This window comes from Epinephelus moara, chromosome 24, assembly GCF_006386435.1.
Source record: "Epinephelus moara isolate mb chromosome 24, YSFRI_EMoa_1.0, whole genome shotgun sequence".
Taxonomy (NCBI): domain Eukaryota; kingdom Metazoa; phylum Chordata; class Actinopteri; order Perciformes; family Serranidae; genus Epinephelus; species Epinephelus moara.
In genome coordinates this window covers 29,296,383-29,319,141 of record NC_065529.1, presented here as the reverse complement: position 1 = coordinate 29,319,141, position 22,759 = coordinate 29,296,383, and the positions used below count along the sequence as shown (strand labels likewise).

General features: G+C 40.9%; 2 protein-coding genes across 3 annotated transcripts; both read left to right on the top strand.

Moving 5' to 3' along the window:
- The first annotated feature begins 119 nt into the window (after positions 1 to 119).
- Positions 120 to 4,754, top strand: LOC126386654 (uncharacterized). 2 transcript variants are annotated; one of them, XM_050039135.1, is made up of 6 exons: positions 120 to 351; positions 663 to 834; positions 935 to 1,088; positions 3,199 to 3,371; positions 3,611 to 3,839; positions 3,941 to 4,754. In XM_050039135.1, exons 2-6 carry the CDS (start codon positions 679 to 681, stop codon positions 4,141 to 4,143), a joined length of 915 nt encoding a protein of 304 aa, XP_049895092.1. In that variant the 5' UTR covers positions 120 to 351; positions 663 to 678; the 3' UTR covers positions 4,144 to 4,754. The 2 variants fall into 2 exon arrangements, with proteins under 2 accessions (XP_049895092.1, XP_049895091.1); XM_050039134.1 differs by having other exon boundaries at positions 129 to 351; positions 932 to 1,088.
- A 680-nt stretch (positions 4,755 to 5,434) lies between these two features.
- On the top strand, positions 5,435 to 11,085 carry LOC126386651 (probable G-protein coupled receptor). The gene is made up of 2 exons (XM_050039131.1): positions 5,435 to 5,596; positions 9,016 to 11,085. The coding sequence occupies exon 2, from the start codon at positions 9,119 to 9,121 to the stop codon at positions 10,397 to 10,399; it is 1,281 nt and encodes a 426-aa protein (XP_049895088.1). The 5' UTR covers positions 5,435 to 5,596; positions 9,016 to 9,118; the 3' UTR covers positions 10,400 to 11,085.
- Positions 11,086 to 22,759: the final 11,674 nt, after the last annotated feature.

The following is a 22,759-nucleotide window of genomic DNA, read 5'->3' as shown; positions in this document are numbered from 1 at the left end:
GAAGCGCAGGAAATTGTACTGGTGTTAAATACTTCCCTCGGGGAATAAGTTTTCGCAGCTTTGTTCCGCACATAATTGTAAAAATATAAATATCGTAACACAACACTCTTATACACACGCGTACCACGCACATTTAAAGATAAATATAGGAGCGGTATTTCACACATATTTAACCGGCGACGTTTTTCGCGGCTGTTTAAAATGAGCCGTAATTGTATCAGGATCCATGTACTGTACTACTGCAGTAGTACTACTACTTCCTCTACTACGCAGTATTTGCATGTACTGTGCTGTCTGTGTCCTCAGTGAGTGTGGTTGCAGTTTAACCGCGAAGTAGAGCTGAGCTGCGAGGTGAGCCTCCTCTGAACCGTCCTACATGACATATGTGACATGTATTTGATAATGTATTGAGAGGCAGTTTGTGTCACTCAGTGGCTCCAGCTGGAGGCAATGTGGAAGCTAGTAGGAGGGGTTGAGGAGGCAGGGGGAGGAGGGGGGATGCGACGTGAACTAACTTTATATTTTTTGTCTCGAATGACTCGCTGAAAAATGAACAAGCAACGTGTAAGCGAGTGAAAAAAGTTTGACTCAAAGTTTCACTCCATCTCGTGCAGGAAAGCTGTGTTTGACGTGTCAACTGATGAAACCTTTACTCTCTCCAGATCCCGGTTAACCCCCATGCCTCCCAAGAGAGAAGCAGCAGCGACTCCAACACTACCTGCAGCCAAGATGATAAAAATCGGCACTGATGCACAGGAGTTTGGCTGTGATCCAATGGATGATAAGTCCAGGCTGGCTGAAGACGCCAGCTACTCACCTTTCCCTAACAATGAGGTAAGGGCTGCTCTTAACTGTTTAACTGTGCATGAAATCTGCTGTGTCCCCACACTGCTCATGGCAATTGTTCATGTGATTTCTTCTCATTTGGCAGCAGGAAGCCATTGACTTTGATGAAGAAAATATTGCAAGCCCAGGCATCAGGACAGACACCATCAGCCTCCTCATGAAAATAGAGCAACTGCAGGCACAACTCAAATACGAGCGCAGATGTAGAATTTTGGCTGAGAGAGAGCTGAGGGAACTGAAAGGTGGGTGGAAAGAGATGATGACTAATTTATTAATTAATATGCTAAAAAAAAATACCTGTCAAGACCACACAGTCTATTCACTGTATGTGACTCACTGCACTCACAGCCATGGCATATTACACACATGTTGGGCTTTTCAAGGTTGATTCTATTATTTTTTTTTAGACCTAAGCAACTCAAAAAAAGAATAAGACATTACAGGCAATGCTGTAGCGTCCGTAATTTCTAATTGCAGCCAGTCACCAGTAAAAAAACAGTTTAATATGGCACTAAATAATAGGCAAGGTGAACAGTTAGACTGGAAAGACAGGACAGAGACTGGGGGTGACATGCAGCAAAGAGCCACAGGTTGGAATCAAACCCCAGCCGCTGCAAAGGACTCAGCCTGCATGGGGCGGACACTCTACTTGCAGAGCTAGAGGCTGCGCCAAATAAAATAGTTAATTGTTATTTTAATTGTTACACTTCCAATCAAATAGTCATAATTAATAACAAGTGTAACCTACACAAGTTGAGAGTCAGTGTGTAGCAGATCAGCGGGGGATGCAAAGAATTTACATGTTTCTATACTATAGGTGAGCATAGCATTTAAAATATTCGGAGAATTAAGTCTCCAGTCGTTCATGACAAATTAATTCATATTTATCCCTGTTTCATTTGAGCTTTCCTTTCAAGGACATTTCTATATTCCCACATTCTTTTCACACAACTTACTTTGAAATTCTTAGAAATTCACAGTTACCTGTGAAGCATGTGGATTATTATTCATTACATAACTGTAAATGCGTGTAGACGGTGCCCAATAGCTCTGTATGTAGGGCAGGCACCACATGTACAAGGGCTAGTGTCCTTGCGACGGAGGCCGTGGGTTCGGTTCTAGCCCGTCCCTTATCTCTCTCCCTCTTTTGCACTTCAAAACTGTCCTGTGATTAAAGGCAAAAAAGAATTTAAAAAAAAATTACAGGAAAAAAGAAAACCGGAATGATCCCAGTGACTAATAAACAAAAGTTTAAACAAAGACTAATCCACTAGTCTTAAAGTAAGAAAAGACTCAGAAAACAGTCAAAATTGAGCAGCGTTTCATCTGTTAGGGTAAAAAAACTATTGTGTGTTTTATGAGAGCCATTTTAAATCCATCCATCCATTTTCGTAACTGCTTGTCCTCATGAGGGTTGCGGGGGGGCTGGAGCCTATCCAAGCTGACATTGGACAAGAGGCGGGGTACACCCTGGACAGGTCACCAGACTATCACAGAGCTGACACATAGAGACAGACAACCATTCACACTCACATTCACACCTACGGCCAATTTAGAGTCACCAATTAACCTGCATGTCTTTGGACTGTGGGAGGAAGCCGGAGTACCCGGAGAAAACCCACGCTGACATGGGGAGAACATGCAAACTCTGCACAGAAGGGCTCCCTCCTGGGATCGAACCAGGAACCCTCTTGCTGTGAGGTGACAGTGCTAACCACCACACAACCGTGCCGCCCCCATTTAAATTCGTTGATCCCATTTTTCAGTAAACAAATCCACTGAATTGTGTGACTCTTTGCACTGTGCGTTATGAAAATTGCATATTATCCTAAACAACATGACAACTCACTAAAATTAAGTGACTAAATAACAGTTAACAAATAACATTTATTAATAATGATAAATCTATAGGAAACGTGCCTGATTATTAAAATAACTTTAATTGGGTGTGTGCACAATTGCATAAAATAATAATGATTTTAATAATAAATTTAATTGACTTGTATTTTTGCCGGTGAATAGCGAGGGTAGCAACATTTAATTGACCAGTTGACAAATTGCACTAATTCCCTAGTAAAAAAAAAAGCTTTTATATGGCATTTTGACCACAATTTAAGAGCTAAAAATAGAACAGTACAGTTCAACAAAAGTTTTAGATTTTATCAGACACCTTTATGAGTTTGGATGTTGGCATGTCAATAGTTCTTGAGGTGGGACGGATTCTGCTAAAGTCCTGGCTAATTGGCCCTGAGCTTACGCTGTAAACATGCCATCTAATACTTTTAATTACTCTATAAATAAACTCGATCTGCTTTAGCATGTCTAAAGTGGTTTGACACTTTTGCTTTACAGAGATGAACACTCTCATGATGCAGATGAGGCACACAGCACATGAGCTGCGAGTCACTCTGGATCACGTTCTCCAAGGAGGCGATGCGGCAGCACCGCAGAACTCTCAGGACGAGACTGTTTCTTTCCTGTCTGAGCCTGAAGCAGAGATGAGACAGGTTCATAATTTCCCAGAGGTCAGTGCTCACACTCCATGTCGTATAATAACACAGTCTTAACACAGTTTTGGCAAGATTGCTCGGTTCACTTGAATTCTGTTATCATAGTAAGACTAATTATGTCAGTGCTTCTGTGTCAAGACTTTGATAGTTTTTAAGCTTAATTAGACAAAGTCACAAACATGGTGGTGTCAAATTCAGCCGTTAAAGCATCCGAGTATGTTTATAGCTAACTTTTTTTTTATTTGTGCCCTCAGGACGATCACACCTTCTTGTATCTCTCCGAGAATCTCCGAGTACCAAAAAATCTTTACGAGCGCATCGCAGAGATCGCAGACTACAAGAAGTACACGTCAGCACTGCTGATGATCATTTTTGACAGGCAAACGTTGGCCACACACTCTCTGCAGGGCCGGAGGAGCACCTTCACTGGAGAGGAATGCCACAAGCCTCAACTCCCACCCGATATCTTGAGAAGTATAATCGGTAAGATAGAGATCATTGGACTTTTCACACCCACAGACCATCTTTGTATATTGATAATTCAAAAAAGAGATTACAGTTTTTTACCATGTGTCTTCTTCCAGATCACGTGGCAGCCAAGTTCGGCATCGATAACAGCCAAATAAAAACTGCAATCCGCACAAAGTTGAATAACGAGGACAAACTGTTAAAGAAGAGACTGGGTTTGTCTAAAGCTGAAAGCAAAGCTCTTATTGAGCAGAGCTTTTGCCAAGATGCTTCTCTCTTGCCTGAAAACGGAGCGATGGGAAACGACTCTCAGTTATAACCCCCTGAGCCTGCCTTCATCTGTTGGTCACCAGTGTTTCCTCGTCTGATAGAAATGTGCGACAGGTTGCCTTTTTTTAATCCACCTGTAGTTTATTATGTAATAAAACCTAGTGCTTGAATTAGTTATTTTTTTAAACACTTTCTAGAATTCCTTCTTTTTTACAGCTTTGTCTGTCGTGTGTCCGGAAAGTTTCACCTGGTGACTGAACCAATACGTCGAATAGCACTATAAAATGTCCCGTGTGTAATCATCGGTGGTAAAACAAACAAGTGTTCTTATTTAATTTGAGGTAGAACGTGGATGTGTCTAAGTGAGTCTGTGAAGTCGGTTTCTGTCAAATATTTATACTTTTTAAACAGCTGGCCTTTGTGTGTTTCAAAAGTAGGACGTTTGAAAATGTTTCAAATGACAGAGGTGCCATTGTACCCTGTTGCTCATGACAAATTGTCCACTACATCAAGTGATACTGTGTTCTTAGAGTAGTTCTTTTGCAGCTGCAGAATATACTGTAATTGATAATTAATCTTATTGCATTAACAGCATCAATCATTTGACTTCTCTGTTTGTTGTGCTTCACTGTGTACGGGCCAATAAACATTTAGAACTAACATCCCTCTGTTATCTTCACTCGCATCCTTTCTTACATCAGCACAATAAAGTAGAGTATGTTCACATGGGAGTTTTGTTTTCCACAGCAGCCAACAGATGTCAGCGCTGAGCCCTGTTTCATGCTCAACTCTCAAAAGCTGTAATCGAACTAAGGTTGCAATTTCTTGGAAAACAATTAATAAGATTAACTCCATTGTAAGAAGAGAGAAGTGTGTAAATTGACTGAGCAAGTCCAACCAATACTTCACTGTGTGTGTGTGTGTGTGTGTGTGTGTGTGTGTGTGTGTGTGTGTGTGTGTGTTCTCAGAAGCTCTGAGGAGGAGAATAGAGGAACATCTGTAAGGACAAAGCATAGTGGACAGTGTGTGACAGTCACTGCCACATACTGACTGATGAAAGAGTGTGTGTGTGTGTGGGACATGGTTAATGTCAGAGGGTGGCAGTTTGATAGAGTCGTCTTGTCTTGATAGATGATTGAACAATCACCAACTGCTGGCTCCTCCCCCCCTCCTTTCACCCAGCCAGCTGTGTTGTCTCAGTGGACACACAGCACATCACCTCTCTCTCTCTGCCAGCGTCAGCTCTCCCTGGGGTCCTTTACTGAAGGCTCGTGTGTCTACTTGTTTTGGGAAATCTACCATTTCTCCCACAGTTTTTAATCGCTCCTGCAAAGATCTCTGCAAGGTGCACCGACACTCTTACACACCTGGAGACACCACCCGAGCTCTGAGTTTGGTGCTTTTACAGGATCCAGAGAAGAGTCATCGTCATGAATTGGACGTACTCAGCTTTAGAAAACTCAGAAAAACTTTGTGGAGGAGCGACAGCCAATTTTCAAAATGTAAGTTACTTGGAAAGTTTTTGTTTTAGTAAGGAATAATGATATTAAAGGAATAAAAATGCTGACAGCATATTTAGTGCTTTTGATAATTACAGAAAAAAACATAGCTGGCTCTTGAAGGTTTTTCTAATCACTTCCAGTCTCTAAGAGGTTTAGCTCTGCAACATTCTTATTAATCCTTCCAACATTTCTCTGTTAAATATGTCTGAGACTGACATTAGAATAAACACGAGGCTTAAGAATTACCAACAAACAAGTTTGAGCACCATGTATGTGTTTGAAGGACTGAGACAAGATATTTGAGTCAACAAAATTAAGGTCAATGTTATAAGTCATACACTGATTCGCAGTCAAAATGTATTTATCTATTTATTAAACCTTTATTCAACCAGGAATTCCCAATGAGATGGAAAATGCTTTTGCGAGAGAGACCTGCTCAAGGTTGCAGCAATCAAAACACATTTAAAATACATTTTAAATCCACAATAAAACAACAATTTAATCTGTTATCTTAACACAAGAGCATTAGAGTATTTAAGAACACTCTTGAGGGAACTGATGATGTTATAAACCAGTGGTATCTAAAAACTATTAAAGATTTCTATTGGTCTTTAACATAAACTTTTAGCATTACAAATAAAAAGCCAGAGAAAAAAGTGCTGTAATGACTCATCCACTCATCACACATGGGTAGAGATGGATGTTTTTGCAGCCAGTGTTGACATGATTACTCATGTTGCATCTGGACAGGCCTTCTAATCGTCATATTACTTTGATTTCTTAGGTGAAATATGATGGACCCAGCTATTACAAGCAGCGTGTTTCCATCAGCAAGTTGCTATATACAGTAATGACACTTTTTCAAACATCTTTTTCAAAATCTTTAAGTCAAGCTACATCTACTGAAACAAAAAGTTTATTTTTTTTACATTACATCATAATAACCCATTTAGCCACTGAAATATTTCTGTATTTAATGCTTATAGTTTGATATGAAAGGAATGGTAATCACTTGGCATACATCAACTTGAATGCATTACAATTGGTTATTAACATGATTAAGAAGGTCGTAACAAAGGGTGGGATTATGGGGTTTGTCTGTACAGGCTAAAATGCTCTGTAACACGGATTTAAGAGGGATTAAAAGACCTGCATAATTCCCTCATCCTCATTATTATGTTGAAAAAAAAGTAGAAACGGAGAAAAACTGCAGCAGAGGCAGAATCCACTGCACGTTTCTCTGTTGAATTAATTATTACAAACTGTTTTAGGGAAATAAATAAACTGGAAATGATCGTCCACTTCATTAGTAAAATGTGGAGTTAAAGGATGTGGCACATGCTGAAATGGGAATGTGGTGAAAAACGAGGACACCCTTACATAATGTGCATGAAAATGTACATGCACTAGTCCTTCCTGGGATAAATCTCACTGCAAACGCGGCATGCCAATAGCTGTCGACCAGAGAAGATTACAGCAGGGGGAGAGCATCAGTGGATCACTGGCAGCCAGCGAGCACATGTATTTAGGACACAGCATCCTCTACAGTCATACTTTTGGAAACTGATTATGAATATCAGCACAAGATGGTACATGTGTGAGGAAGGCACATGAAAGGCTCTGCAGTGAGAAGGAAAGGATGGGAATTGTACAGTAAACACATAATATATATTCAGTCAGTGCGCTCTGGTTGAATTTTATAATACAACACAATGATCAGGAGTCGAACCTGTCCAAGAGGTTTCCTCTTTGATGGTGCGGTGCAGGGTGACACTGAACACATACTAATCAATGCAGCCAGCTCCCTGCAGCTGGGCTAAAACAAGCACACTCATTATGTTTCATTTCAAAAGGATGGGGACGGATGGAGGAGAGACAGGGTGTCCTCCATGAATTATTCCTATTGATCATGTCCCGCCTGCACTAAAAGATCGAGAGAGCATCCCTTCTTAGATATTCTCACAAACAGTTATTGATTAACTTTCCAATACTTTTAAGGTGTGTGTGTGTGTGTGTGTGTGTGTGTGTGTGTGTGTGTGTGTTCTCTTGAAGGTTGTCGGGATCTGTGAATGTTTATATTTACACATTTGATATCAGGCACTAATGGTGGGATGAATAATAATGAATAAAATGAGAGTCAGTACAGTGTGTAATATGATATCTGTGTAATCAATTCAAATTTGTGTTTTGATACATTAGCGAGAACTGTGTATGCCTTTCCCAGGGCAAGATGAACATGGCTTACAGATGTTATAGCCTCCTGAGACCCTGTGTCCTCATATGTGGACGTCACATTTTGGGTTTACTTGACCTTATACTTAATTCTTCTTAACTTAGACCTGTTGTCCTCATTCGTGGACACTTTTTGTGCCATCTAGTGGTAGAAAGAGCACAATACACTAATCCATGTAAAAACAAGATGGCAGACATCTCTGCCAAGTCAGTCTGCAGCCGATCCTGACACAAAGTGGACAAGGTCATAAACCTGATCACATTTTATGATAGAAACTTGTTTATTTATGATTAATAATGTTTGTAGTTTGATATGGCAACAAATTTGACCATATTAGCAACAGTAACAAGCTAAGATGCTGTTAATTAGGAAGTACTCGTTTGAAGACATTGGGACTTTATTATCGTCTCGTTTGAGGACGTTGGGACTTGACAATTTTTTTTTATTTTTAATTTATCGGGTTCTACTGATCCAAAATAGCTAGGAGAAACTAAAAATGCATACCAAACAAAAGTTCGTGTCTCAGGAGGATAACTTTTCTGTGTTGAAATGTCTAAAAACAATTAGTCCATTGTCATATATTTTGTTGAGTTGTGTACTTGCGTTATCCTAAACATTTCCAACAATGTTCAAACAAATGTAAATATGTAAGTTCATGCAATCTGTCCGGGATGTACCCCACCTCTCGCCCTATGTCAGCTGGGATAGGCTCCAGCCCCACCGTGACCCCTCACCATCTGCATTGCCAGTTTCCTGTCTCCAAAATGTTCATAAGCATGGGTCAAAGTTTTTCTTATTGTTTTGACTCAGGGACACCCAGTGGCAGAAAATTACATATTGTACATTTAAAGGGATACTTTGCTGATTTTCAACCAGGTCTGTGTCACCACAGTGTGGAGAGTGTGTGCAAATGAATGGTGTTGAGGTGACTCCAAATCAATGCTCATGTCGCTCTGTATCTGCTAGATATCCAGGATATGTGAACCTATTTGCTAGCATGCTAAACTTTCCACGTTAATGGTGATAATGTGTCAGTGCTGTGTTTACAGCTTGTTTCTGCTGCACACACACACTGCTGCAAGTGGCTAAACATATATATTTCAGGTTTAAACATAATATAGTCTCTACTGAACATGATTTGCCATAAATGTTGATGTTCTAATGGATTTCATTTTCTCTAACACAGGAGTGAAGAGTATGTCTGAAGTATTCCTCGGCCTTATGACTGGACAATGGGGGATTCTGGAACACAAATGTGTGCTTTTACTTTGAAACCTTTGCTATGAATCATGGAGGAAAACACTTCATTTCTGAACTCTGGGTCCAATGACAGCGCCGCAGTTTGGGCATTGATGCCCTCAGCTCCCAGCAGACAGCTGGGCACCCATCCCAGCCCGCAGACACGTTTCAAGGACCTGACAGGGATATTTTTCATGGTGACCCTGAATGTTCTGGCACTTCTCGCCAACACTGCTGTTCTGGTCGTTGTCATGAAAGCTCCTCATCTCAGGAAGTTTGCCTTTGTGTGCCACCTGTGTGCAGTGGACCTGCTGTGTGCCATCCTGCTCATGCCTCTTGGGATTGTGTCCAGCTCTCCGTACTTTGCCGGTGTGGTGTTCACTGTGCTGGAGTGCCAGGTCTACGTCTTCCTCAATGCAATCCTCATAGCTGCCTCGATCTTCACCATCACAGCCATCAGCGTGGAGCGTTACTACTACATCGTCCACCCCATGCGTTATGAGGTCAAGATGACTCTGAAGCTGACTGCAGCAGTGATAGTGATGGTGTGGGTGGCCTCTGCTGTGCTGGGGTTGTCCACTGTGTTTGGGTGGTCGTCTTACGCCAGCCTGAGCTCCATCAGTGCTGCACACTGCTCGCTGCACTGGAGCTACAGTGAGCACAGACGAATCTTCTCTGTGTTCTTCAGTGTCACTTGTTTCTGCCTGCCTGCTGTTGTGATTTTTGCCGTCTACTGTAACGTGTACAAGGTGGCCCGTGTGGCTGCCCGCCAGCATGGACCTCTGCCCTTGTGGACACACAGTCAAGTGAAGCATCGCTCTGACTCAATAAACAGCCAAACTACCATCATCACAACCCGCAACGCCCCACGTAGGATTATGCGTGACCGGCCTTTTGGTGGAAGTAAAGCTGCTTTCACTCTGGTGGTTATTGTTGGTCAGTTTCTGATCTGCTGGCTGCCTTACTTTGCCTTTCACCTCCATCTGACGCTAGACCCAACACTCACCATTCCCGATGACCTGGAGGAAACAGTCACCTGGCTGGCTTATGCCTCCTTTGCTATTAACCCATTTTTTTATGGGCTTCTTAACCGGCAGATCAGGGAGGAGCTTTGTAAGCTGCGACGCTGCTACTCAGCCCGGCCAGTGGAGCTGGCCGTCTCCAGCCATGAGGGCTCGGCCAACGAGAACTTCCTGCAGTTCCTCCATAGGACCAGCTGCACTGTGGAGACACAGGCAAGCTTTGCCACATCCAGCCCCAGAAGCACTTTGGATCAAACTGGGCAGACTGGTTTCAGGATACCAGGACAGATTCCAGAAGAGTTTAATTAGATATACCTCACTATTGTGCCACAGCATTAACAACCTGCAGTACTATTAGAGCTACAAGATAAGTGATCCGCAGAACTCAATGACTGTCTGTTACCTTTATTTACATACAGTAAAAGTTAAGTTACAGCATCAAGAATTGAATGGTGTTTAAAACCTGACATACTTTTATGATTTTATATAAAGATTACACTCAAACAATACTAGAAAAATGCTAATGGACATAGGTTCTTGAATTATTATTATGATGTTGCAAACAGCGATAAAGTTACTGATCTCATAAGGAACATTTTGTTTTTACTAGCAACTAAAGCAACTTTACTTTTTATCTGCAATCATTGTATGCACATATTTTATCAAAAAGTAATGAACACAAATATTACATTATACTTGAACAGTAAGTCATGACAATATAATCAGCATAAAGATCTATCTGCAGGTAAACGTTATCTCAGAAATGACCGATTTATGACGAGGATGAGCAGTGATTCATTTTTTACAAGTTCTTACGACTACTTGTTTTATGTGAGGTATCAACAGCAGCAATATTCTTTGTACAAATAATCAAGTGTTTTCATGTTGTATTTATGTTGCAGGAATTTGTGTGAACTTTATTTATTGCACCCAAAGAGGAGACACATCACTTTTTGTTCAAAACTGTATTGTTTCTTATCACTTTAAATGTGCAAATAAACACTGGTTACTTTCATCATTTATGTAGATCTTAGTAACTAAGCTTTTAATGCTACTGTACATCACTAACAGGCAGTGTGTACATGTTTTCTCTGCACATTGGTCTGTACTGAGCAGATTAAATGTATCATCCACGCAAGACAGTTCAACAATCACAAATGATTGGACAGTCAATAATCTTATCAATAATTCTGTATTTTCTGACAGCAGAGAAAAATGTTGTTTGTTTATCATCATTAATGATAATAATAATAATAATAATTTATAGGTGCCTTTCAAAGCACTCAAAGACACCTTTGAGTGCACAAGATGCACTTAAAAAAACAATATATCCATAGATCATAAAATCAAACAAATTTGTAAAATACAATAATAAATTGATAAAATGACTAGACAAAAATCGTAATTAGAAATATTAGGTATAAAATCATCATTATGAAGTCATCATCTGTGCAAGCCTCATGTGTGTGTGAAGCAGAATCTTAAAATCGATGCGATGTTTAACAGGAAGCCAGTGAAGGTGCTGAATAACAGGAGTTATATGATCTATAGAGGGGGTTCTGGTAATGATACGGGCGGCTGAATTCTGGACCAACTGGAGTTTATGAAGACACTTGAGAGGGAGATCAAGGGATGGTTTGAATTTTTTTGAAGTGTGGTTGTGTGAGGTACTTATCCATAGTCAGTGTACAGTATTACCTGCAGGAGATGGTGGTTGGCAGTCCCTGGATGGGGGCAGCAGGAAAATGTTTTTTAGCCACCAAAAAAAAAGTCCCACTCAAAACAACCAATATTAGTTTACGTGTATGTACGTGTATCAGCATTTTACCTCACCACCAGAAAGCCATTTCTGACAGAAAACTGAAGCCATCATATCACTCTTTTCAAAGCCACCAAATTCCTTTGACAAAAACAGTTATTTTACCCTGCTGAACATGGGAGCCGCTGGTCTACTGCTGCCTCAATCAGCTATTTTGTTTGTGTTGTTGTGTGACTTACATGAATCTAAACTAACCAATTAAAACATCAAAGTCACACAATAACACAAACAAACAAACTGATCGAGCAGTGGTTGACCAGCAGCTCCTGTGTTCAGTGAGGTAAAATGACTGCTTTTCTCAGTTGATTCTGGCTTTGAAGACAGCGATATAACAGCTTCAGTTCCCTGTCGGAAAGGGGGCTGTCTGTGGCTAGGTATTTAAATATAGCGTTCACTTAAACTTGTCTATTTTGTTTTTAAAAAATGGCCTTTTTAAGTGGTTAAAATTTGTTTTGCTGTGGCCCCCATCCACAGCAGTACATTTCTTAGCTTCCGTGGTGGCACTCCTGCCTGCATCTCCAAACTCGGGGCACGCTGACCACCATCTACTGTAGGTAATACACTGACTATGGATAAGTACCATATACAACCCCACTTAAAAAAATCTGAACTATCCCTTTAATCTTACAGAGACAGTAAAGGGGCAGCTGGGTGATCAGACTGTCCTGTAACCATGAGATCAACAGCCAGCGTCTCCATTAAAAGTCCATCACGTCACATGTCCTGTCAAAGTGTTCTGGAGGTCACTCTCTGTAAGTCGCTTTGGAAAAGTGTGCCAGCTAAATGCTCCCAAATGTACAAGTGAAACGCTTTTCTCTCTTTTGGGTCACAAAAAGCACTGAAAGAAGCCATCTGCATGAGCAACATAATGCCTGCATGTGCACGTTGTTTGTGTATGTTTGACATTTTATCCCCGTGCAGACGAGCTTTGGGTCCTGACCTCCGTGTCGTCTCTGTGTCCATTTATGAAAATCCCGTGACTAAGACTGAACCCAGTTAACGCATGATTATATAAGGGGAAAATGCCATTTCATAACATCTGAAGAGGTTGACTTTAATACCCTTTTAATATGTGTACACTGGCAGATCAACTGTTTACTGTATGTCTCCATACATTTGTCTTTGAACATGACCTACACATAAAATGATGGTATACACAGTTTGTCCTTGTTAAAATAGGTTATTCACTGATATTCTTCACAAATTAAACAGTGAAGACAGTTGTTTGAATATTATCGTAGATTTAAGGGATATCATCCGATACACACGCTCATAGATGGCGACAAATAAAGAGAGCATGCTGACTAACCCCGTAAACACCATCTCATATCACATACAAACTGGTCTCCAAAAACACGAGGTTAAGCAATTTATAGACATCCCGATATGTTAAAAGCACAATAACGTGGTGCTATTTTATGGTCCCTACTATAAACACATTTACGTAAGTGCTGCAGAGTACCAGTGCAACTTCCATAACAAGTGCAGCCAAATACTGTTATCAAAGCCAACATTATAAAACAAGAAGCCAAGAACAAGCAGTGATGTACGCACAGAGTGTGCAAATATGATATGACACCTGCATGGAGGTTTGTCGTACACAAACAGACACTGTGCACATTCAGTTATCTCCCACACACACACACACACACACACACACACACACACACACACACACACACACACAAGGATTTCTCTGTCGATCTTCTTACAGGTTTTTAAAGTCTGAACTGTATTCTCAATGTCCTCAATAGCCAACTCTTAAATGTTTTCTAGGATTTATTTATGTAGTCATTTATTTTGACCAATAGACCAGTTGTTACAAACTAAGGCTGTGCAGACATTGTTCAAATCTGCAGAGCTTTATCTTAAATTGCAGTAAAGTTCCAAAATTTTGCAAAAGCTACTAAATATGCCCGGCTGATTTCAACCCAATCATCACATTGTAAGTTTCTGCAAACCAAGGATACTTTACATTTGTACATTATTTTGTAGCGGATATGCTGAAACTTTTTTTTTTGTATGTGTGGATTTTTTTTGCCTTTATTTGATAGGATAGATGAAGCATGAAGGGGGGATAGCATGCAGCAAATGGCTGCAGGCTGGAATCAAACCTGTGGCTGCTGCAGCATGGACAATGCCTTTGCCTATGGGATGCCTGCTCTAACCATTAAGCTACTGGGTATCTCAAGACTGTGGTGAAGATGTGGTTAGGATTAAGCTCAACTCCATGTTTTGGCTTAATATACCCACGTTTGGTGGCACAGAGATTGCTAGAAAAACAGGGACGGGACAGTAAAAAACACCAAGGTTCGGTGGCTCAGATGCCGCTGGGAAATGCTGCGATGTGTTGGTAAAAACACCCATTTCCGTCCTTGGGAATTTGGGTGAAAAACACTCAGGTTTGCTGCTAGAAATGCAGTGATGCACCACTAAAAACAGCCGGGTTTGGTGCCACAAACACCAGTGGAAACTCTGCGAAGGTTCGCCATTAAACAATTGGTGTTGTTGGTCTAACAGTGGTCTGCAGCTTGGCAGGCATGTGGCCTGGGTGACACGCCATCCGCCATCCCATCCGTCTCCTCATACAAACCAGCTGAAAACGTGCAAATCTCACATAAGCTGCTGATTTTGGGGGTACATGTTTATAAAATTATGCATTAGACTTCTTGAATATTTCCATTTGATGGAGTGGTACAGTTGCAGCCATTAAAACAGATTCTTGGGTTTGAAATATTTCACTCTGTGTAAAATTCATATGTCTTCAATAAATAAAATGGATGTTAAAGGATAAGGAAGTATTATAAATATAAAAAGAACTGCTTGTTTTTCTTAAGAAATCCAAAAAGTCAAAAAGAAACCAAAATATTCTCAATCGCAGTCAAAGATGAGCAAAACACTGAACTGAAAAATTTGAACACTTTCGTTTTAAATTTTCTGGATATGTTATGTAGTACAATGACTTTAAAATGATAAAAATGGGGTTCAAAGAGCTGACTGCCTGTTTCATCACCCAGCTCCAAAGTGTGCGATTCGGTCTAATGAATATTTGAGTCTGAGCTGTCTTCATGAGCTGCTAATTAAAGTGAAGGACCTCCCATCTCAGTGGCGGCTTTTGTTAAATCAAGACAATCACATCAACTGTGCATCTCTTTTGCAAAGCACATCCATTGTAGATCAAACATGAGCCCACTCTCTATAGAAAATGAGAAATCGTGGCTGGAGCTCAGCCGAGTGTGGTTTGTTATTCGGCTGTCCTTAACTGAAAAGACCTAATGTTCTGTACCTTGAGCTGTCTGTTTATTTTAAACTCGATGAGCTTCTCTGTTGCTGCACAGACAGTGGTAATGAGAGAGCCACTCCTGAAGAATCAAAGGGAGGAGGTGTGATTGATGGTGCTGTCTGACTGAGTGAACCATATTATTTCATCAGACCCTCCCTGTAACAGTAACAGCATGACTTCCCTCAGAACTGCATGTACACATATAACATGACAGCTGCTCAGCCACCTTCACAGAGCCTCACACAGCACAACCTCATGTCCAGTGCACTTAGGTCCCACAAACTAATTAAGGACCTGCAGACACGTGCATATTACAGGCCCTCTGAAAAACACTCCTTAAAGGAACAGTTCAAGATTTTGGAAAATAAACTTGTTCACTTTCTTGCTGAGAGTTAGATTAGAGGATTGATTACCCTCTCTCACATCTGTCTGTAAATATGGAGCTATAACCAGCAGCCGGTTAGCTTAGTGCAAAGACTGGAAAAGGGAAACAGCTGGCTTGGCTCTGCCCAGAGGTAACAAAATGCACCTACCAGCAAGTTGCTGCACCTGCCAAGCAATGGCCCAGCACACAGCCTGCTGCCAGGCTCGCTGTTTCCTCTTGTTTCTAATCCTTTGTGCTAATTTCTCATTTCCACTGCATGGTTCAGCTCAACTCTTTTTTTGGTCAACCTGTTCTCATTCCAAAGTCGTCCTTTCACATCAGCATGATGCGCAGCCAGGCGGCATCATTAGGTGGGTTTCCATCCAAATGTATCACAAATTTTAAGCGAATTTTGTGAAAATGCGCAAAAGAAAATGCGAATTTATGCACGTTTCCATTCATTATTGTTTTGCGAGTATTGGGAGTCAACAGGTCGAGCAGAAGGTGGCGCTTCTCATGAAAAATAAAAATGCAAAAGAACACCCGTAGAAGAAGAGGGCGCCGTGAGATAGCGTCTCATGTCCACAACTGATGTAAGCAATTACCGGCACATCCATGACTACGACGAGATGGAGAGATTCCTTGGGAACTTCTTGGCTATTGCGAGAGCTCTCATCACACTCATATCAGCACTGTCAGCGTAGCCTACATAATGCCGTGATGTCTGTGTTGGTACACCAGGCAGCGCACATGATGCAGTGGTATTAAACACGTCCAGTCTATTCAGGTAAGTTGTGAAATAGCCTACACTCACCTGACACTGGAGTAATTACCTCTCTCTAAGTTCACACAGGTGTGTGTGTGAAATAGAAGTAGGATTCGGTAGCCTAAGTCATTGTTTATTCGCTAAATCTGTTTCCATTGCCAAAAGTCACATTTTCCTAATATCGATACGCTGACTTTTCCACCCCCTCCAAGCGTAAAAACTTTTTTGCGATATTTCGACCTTTTTTCGAATTTCTGGCATTTCCATTAAAGTTTTTTTCGCAATTGTTGAAAATGCGAATAAAAATAGGTGGATGGAGGGAAATGCCGCCAGACAACGACATAAGTTAAGGGGTCGAAAAGTTCAAGAAGAGTGGGTGGGAGGGGTGGTGTTCACTTCCCGTATGAATGTAAAGTGAAACTGTGTTATTTTTTCTAAACATCACCACATGCGTTTGTTGTTGAATGGGGAAAAAAAGTCAAATCGCAGTGTTGTATCGATGTAGTGTATTTATTTTGAAAGAGACAGTGTGTAAATTACTTTTCCTATGAAAATGGAAGTGTATTTTGAACAGACAATGCATGTATAGGCTGGCGTCCCAGAATATCAACAACAGACACACCCAGGTTACCTTAAAGACCACGACCAAGTGGCGAAATGTGATGAGGTTGGAGTGAGAATGTGTTGTTCTGGTAAGCGCTTTTCTCTATTTTGTTTTTCACTGTGGATAGTACCCCTCAACGTAGACAGGATTTTCAGCTGATCACCATAGAGACGGCACGTGAAACTGCTGCAACATCATCTTCTACGTGACACAAGTCCTTTAATCTGCAACAATGTCTGCACCTTGTTAAATGTATGGCGTGGTTGTAACACTTTTTGTCTCAGCACCTATAATACGCTGAATTTTTGTGTTAGAGTTCTCAAATTTTGACACAAAAGGCTCGTTTCCACTGAAGAAGTTCCTGGTACTATTTGGGGGGCAGGAACTGTACAGGAACGTCCTCTCGCTCGGCCCTCTCAACCGCCGTGTCTCCACTGAGAGGGCGGAGTAGGAGGAAGGTTCCTGTAAAGTTAACGGGCTCTGGATGTGACGTAATCGTTGCGCGACCATTTTGACCAGGGCGACGCAGCAAAGAAAAAAACGATTTTGTCGCTTTCTGTTGACGTCACATCCCGCCTTGAGTATATCCAATCAGCACCGACTAAACCCCAAGCCCCACCCAGGAGTTTTTCGGGGCTGTTCCGAGTACCTACTCCGAGGCAGGGACTTCTTTAGCCCCTGTAAAAGTTCCAGAACTCTGTCCTTCGGGGGTGGTTCCTGCGGTGGAAACACGCACCAACGGCCCCGGCCCCGTAAAATTACCCTGAAGTTCCTGCGGTGGAAACGGGCCTAAAGTACCCTTATTTGTCTATCACTAATAGCAATGTTTCCAACATCTCCATCTATGTCACAGAATTCATTACTGATGTCAAATACAAGGAGTTCCATTGTTACAACCCTCCCCATTACCAGGGCAAGTTGTAACAGCAGTGTTGTGTTCAAACCAAATGCGACTTGTTTCATCTGTGCATGAAATCGCTGCATTGATGAATGAACTTCCATTGGTATGTCTTCGGTGTCATACGTCCCTGGAGGATCTCAATGCTGATTGGCTATCACGGCGCGATTTGGTCGCTGAAGTTCAGATTTTTCAACTCTCGCAAATAATCGTATGACATGAAATCACGCTACTCACTTAATTTGCGGATTTCGCGTCATTCCCGTCTGTCACGCTGGCAGGAATTTGTGTTTAATCTTGTCTTTGCATTGACTTTACATGTAATTCACTCCCACATATTGTTTTATTCACACCCAGTGTGACACAACATAAAAGTTAGTAAATAACAATTACACATAAAAAAAAGGATACGTACACTATCTCTCTAACCTGTAACTGTCAGATTCTTAGTACTTTATGGAGAGTGAGTCCAAACAAAAATACAAGTCTGCTGCCTCAGTCAGGTAACCAGTCAAAACATCCTCTGCTGTGATCCTCCACACAGGGCAGCTGTGTTGATCCTCTTTCTCTGACGTTTTGTAATGTCTTGCAGTATGTGCTGAGTGTCACATGGCAGAAAGAGTATTTGGGGACAGACCTTACTGTGTTTCCCTGCCTCACCTCATCTGACACAGAGTGTAGTAGCTACGTGTGCAAACACCACTATCAGTTTTTTGTCACCAACTGACCCAGCATGCTGAAAATAAAGGAGTCAGATTGACAGATGAAGTGTGTTTAGTTGTAACACTTTAATAAAAGGTGTCACCACCATCCCCACCCCAAACACTACTCTGATTTAATACAAGTTACATGATTTTAATTTCAACAGTATCAGTACCAACCAAGACTCGGTCCATAAAAATACTTTCACACATGAAGATAAGTGTTTTGGCTGTAAGAGCTGCACATTTCTTCCCACAGCTTTGACATTTTACATGCAAGATCAGGAAGTGGTCATACATGACACTGATCTTATGACTCTCAGGTCATCCCTTCTTGGTGAAAGTGATGCTGTTACAACCATCCCATTGTTACAACCATATCCAGTCTCCCCTACCAGGTCTCATGCACAACTTTTGCTGATGGAAAACCAAAAAATAGTGAGTGTAGCTGACTGGCGCTGTGCCGTACCATGCAGTGGAAATGCAACATAAGCACATTGGCTGCTGTCTCTGGCTCCATATTTAACGGACAGATGTGAAAGTGGAGTCTTGTCTACCTCTTAGCGAACAATATGACTCAGTAAAGCTTTGTATCTTTGTTCTTTTGTCTTTGCCAAACATTCGTACAAAACGTACTGTGACAAAATGTCTACTGCATCCAGTTGTGTTGGTTGGTTGGCATTTGAGGGGGGTTTGGCACAGATACTGAAAATAATTATATTTTCCCCCATTTTTTTCTGTCATGGTGTTAAATGGAAAGTGCTGGATTGGTGATTGTTAACTAGACATGAGAAATAATCAGTGTGACCTATTGTACTGAGAGCAGCTGGTGCTGAGCAGGAACTCTGTCTGGCATCCCTCATGCCCTAAATAAGTTGCTGCTGCTGCTGCTGCTGCTGCTGCTGTTGAATGGTGGTTGGAGTTGAATTAAATCACTAGTTCACGCAGACACACATTTCGTTCATTCAGTGATATGAATATTATGAACATGTGTCTGTGTGTCTGGGGTCTGAGGCAGCAGTTCTCACCTCTCTGAGCAGGCAAAACTAACTAACTGATGCCTTTACATGCAACACCTGCCATATATGCAAATGCCAAAGCTCAATACGTTTTGACTTTTTCATTGTTAAACTCTCAAAAATAATACCTGATGATATTTTTACAAACTTTAATTTTGATTTTTGCTAATGTAAGCATGAATATATCATGTTAAAGAGCAGCCCAGTTTCCAGAAGAAAATGTTGGCATAATATGTTTCTGCAAACCGTGAAAACATTACATTTGCACATTTGATAGGTATCACATCAATGCTTCTATAGTTAGATAATATATAAGCTGTCTTTGTCATCATGAGGTTGGGATGGTGGATAACATGTCGCCAAGCTGCAGACCTGGAATGCAGCTATATAGAAAAACTTAAGATTTTCAGGGGCTTGTATCACATACGAAATAAATAAAATACATTTTTAATCTTAACATAAGGTGCCAGAGTCATGCAAGATATTAATCTTAACATAAGGTGCCAGAGTCATGCAAGATAAAATACACAAATATTACACACATATTCATTTTTACAACAAATACAATACTGGTACTGTTTGTTTTTGTTGTTGGTGGTAGTATTTTTTTTTTCCAGAACTGAACCTGAGAGAATGAAATCTCTTCTATAATTTTACAATAGAATTATTGCAGAGAAAAAGAAAATCACTGTCCAGTATCTTGCAACCTCCCCAAAACAGTCTGTGTTTATCCAGCAGGGATAGTAGCACAAAAAGTAATTGTTTTTGATTGTGTCCCCAGAACCTGGTATTTTATGCCAAAACATGATTTCTTCCTGACAATAACCAAGTTGTTTTTGTGCCTAAACCTAACCACTTGCTAACAAATCTGCTCCACAATAACATACATATGTAACACAGTAGTAACACACAGGGTCTCGTTTTCCTTTGGGCAAATGGATTGCAGCTATAGAGAAATACGTAAGATTTTCAGGGGCTTAAAATAAATTATTTTCAATCTTTACCTAAGGTGCCAGAGTCATGCAAGATAAAATACACAAATATTACACACATATTTTTCAGTGTTAATACATTTTACAACAAATACTTTTTTTTTCTTCCCAAAATTGAACCTGGGAGAGTGAAATCTCTAAAAATTTCACAACAGAAGGATGGCAAAAAAGTTCCTGTCTAATAACTTATCATGCAACCTCCCCAAAATCGTCTTGGGACAATCATGAGAACCACGGGGTACAATGAGCTAAGAATGTGTCTCTCTGTTTTCCTCCCTTTTTTCCGTCTACTCTCCCTTACTCTCTTCTCCCCCTCATGCTGACCTCACCTGTGCGTAGCCACGGTCACAAACAAACCCCATCTGGCGAGGTGTGCAGTCCATTAGCATACCATCGTCTCCGGCACAGACACAGGAAACTCTCTGTCATCAATACACTGTGTTCTCTCTCTCGTCTTCATCCAGCAGCAGGCTGAGATGGTCATTACCATGGAGACTGTGGTCATCGTAGAGTAGCTAACTCATGTTTGACACCGAACAGATGTAGCAGTTGTTTGGTGCTTTGCAGTAGTTATGTTTTATAGGCCGGTATTGTTCAACTCTTTTTTAATTAGGACACATTTCCAATTTATTTGCTTCTCTTAGCAGTGCATAGGCCAAACTTTTGGGTGCATATCCCTTATGTTGCATACAATCAATCGAGTTTTGAAGATGGATAAGATAGGTAGTCTAAGGAGAGGGCATTTCTTTAGGAGGAAGTTTGTATATTTACATTATTTTATCAGATTATCACAGTGTCCGCAGCTGTACTGGGTCATTAAGTAATGAAGATGATGATGGGAGCAGTATTAGATAGCCTTGTGGTGAAGGTCCGGTGGGTAGCTGAGTTATAAGGTCTAACTCTGTGGATTCATAGCTGACCTATTAGCAGAAAGGATGACTGGTTAATGGGTCCAAAGGTTGACAGGGGTGAGAGGGTTTTTCTTAAAAGCATGTTGCGAAACGGGCTTTACACCAGTCCGAGAGCAGAGACCTGAGAATGCTCTTCACAGTGGACCTAAAGAGAATATTGTGACAACATGCAATAAAGCTTCTGTTGCATCTGCATTGTGATTGATGCTGTTGGTGAACTGGGAAGAGCAAACCAGAACTGTAATGATTCCAACAGCTGAATAATGAACTGGTTTCTGTAAGGGACAGTATGGAAATGATCAAAAAGATTGATATTGGTTATGAGGTCACATTTTGCGATACAAGGTCAGCTGATGCCTCCGTACAGAGTTTATTTTGCTTATCAAGATCAACCAGTAGCTAGCTCAGTTTTGAGAATAGACATTGATATTTTTTAGCGATTAAATGCCATATTCTTAGCTGCTGCTTCTTCAGCTCCCTCTTTCTTCGCTATAATGTTTATTTTAAACTGTCAGCATACTACATAGTATCAGAAGCACACATGAGAATCACGTACATACAGATGACGCACTGAGAAAATGAAATGAAAAGCAATGCCAAACAAAAAAGGCATTAAAAAAAGAAACAAATCTAACATAAACTAAATAAATAAATATCTCTCCCCTCTTCCTTTCTTTAAATTTTGTTATAAGAATTATGAACAATCAGTTATACCCAATCTGCAACCTCCGGGGCTGAAAATTGAAACCAACGCAAAGTGCCAAGAACTGCAGTTCCTTGAATGGCCACTTGAGGCTGCCTCCAAAAACGAGTCATTCCCTATAGACCCCTATGTTTAAATGCCCAACTTTACACAGAAATATACATGTGTTCAGCCTGGTACAAAAAGCTGCTCTGGTCTCTGTGGCTTATTTCAAAGTTTGTTCCAATTGTACAGGGGGTGAATTTTTATATAACAATTTATGTGCAAATTTTATATGCAATTTATGAAGGATTAAAATTATGCATTATTTAAAGACAGACTTTCTTGAGTGATAGGCTATCTGAGAGGCGTCGTTACAGTCTATAGGTCAGATTTCACCCCTCATTCCTCTATAGCTCCACCCTCTCGTCTTTGTCCATTATTTTATACAGTCTTTGGGCAGGACCAATTCAATATTTTATTTCTTTCCCTCACCACTGGCTGGTCGAGGTAAAACACATCACTTTGGGTGCGCCAGTGCAGGAAAGTCGCCGCAGATGCCACAATAGAGTGCTCCAGGAATGAGTCCTAAAACCTGGAAATGAGAGCATTTTAGCACCCTCAGTTCCC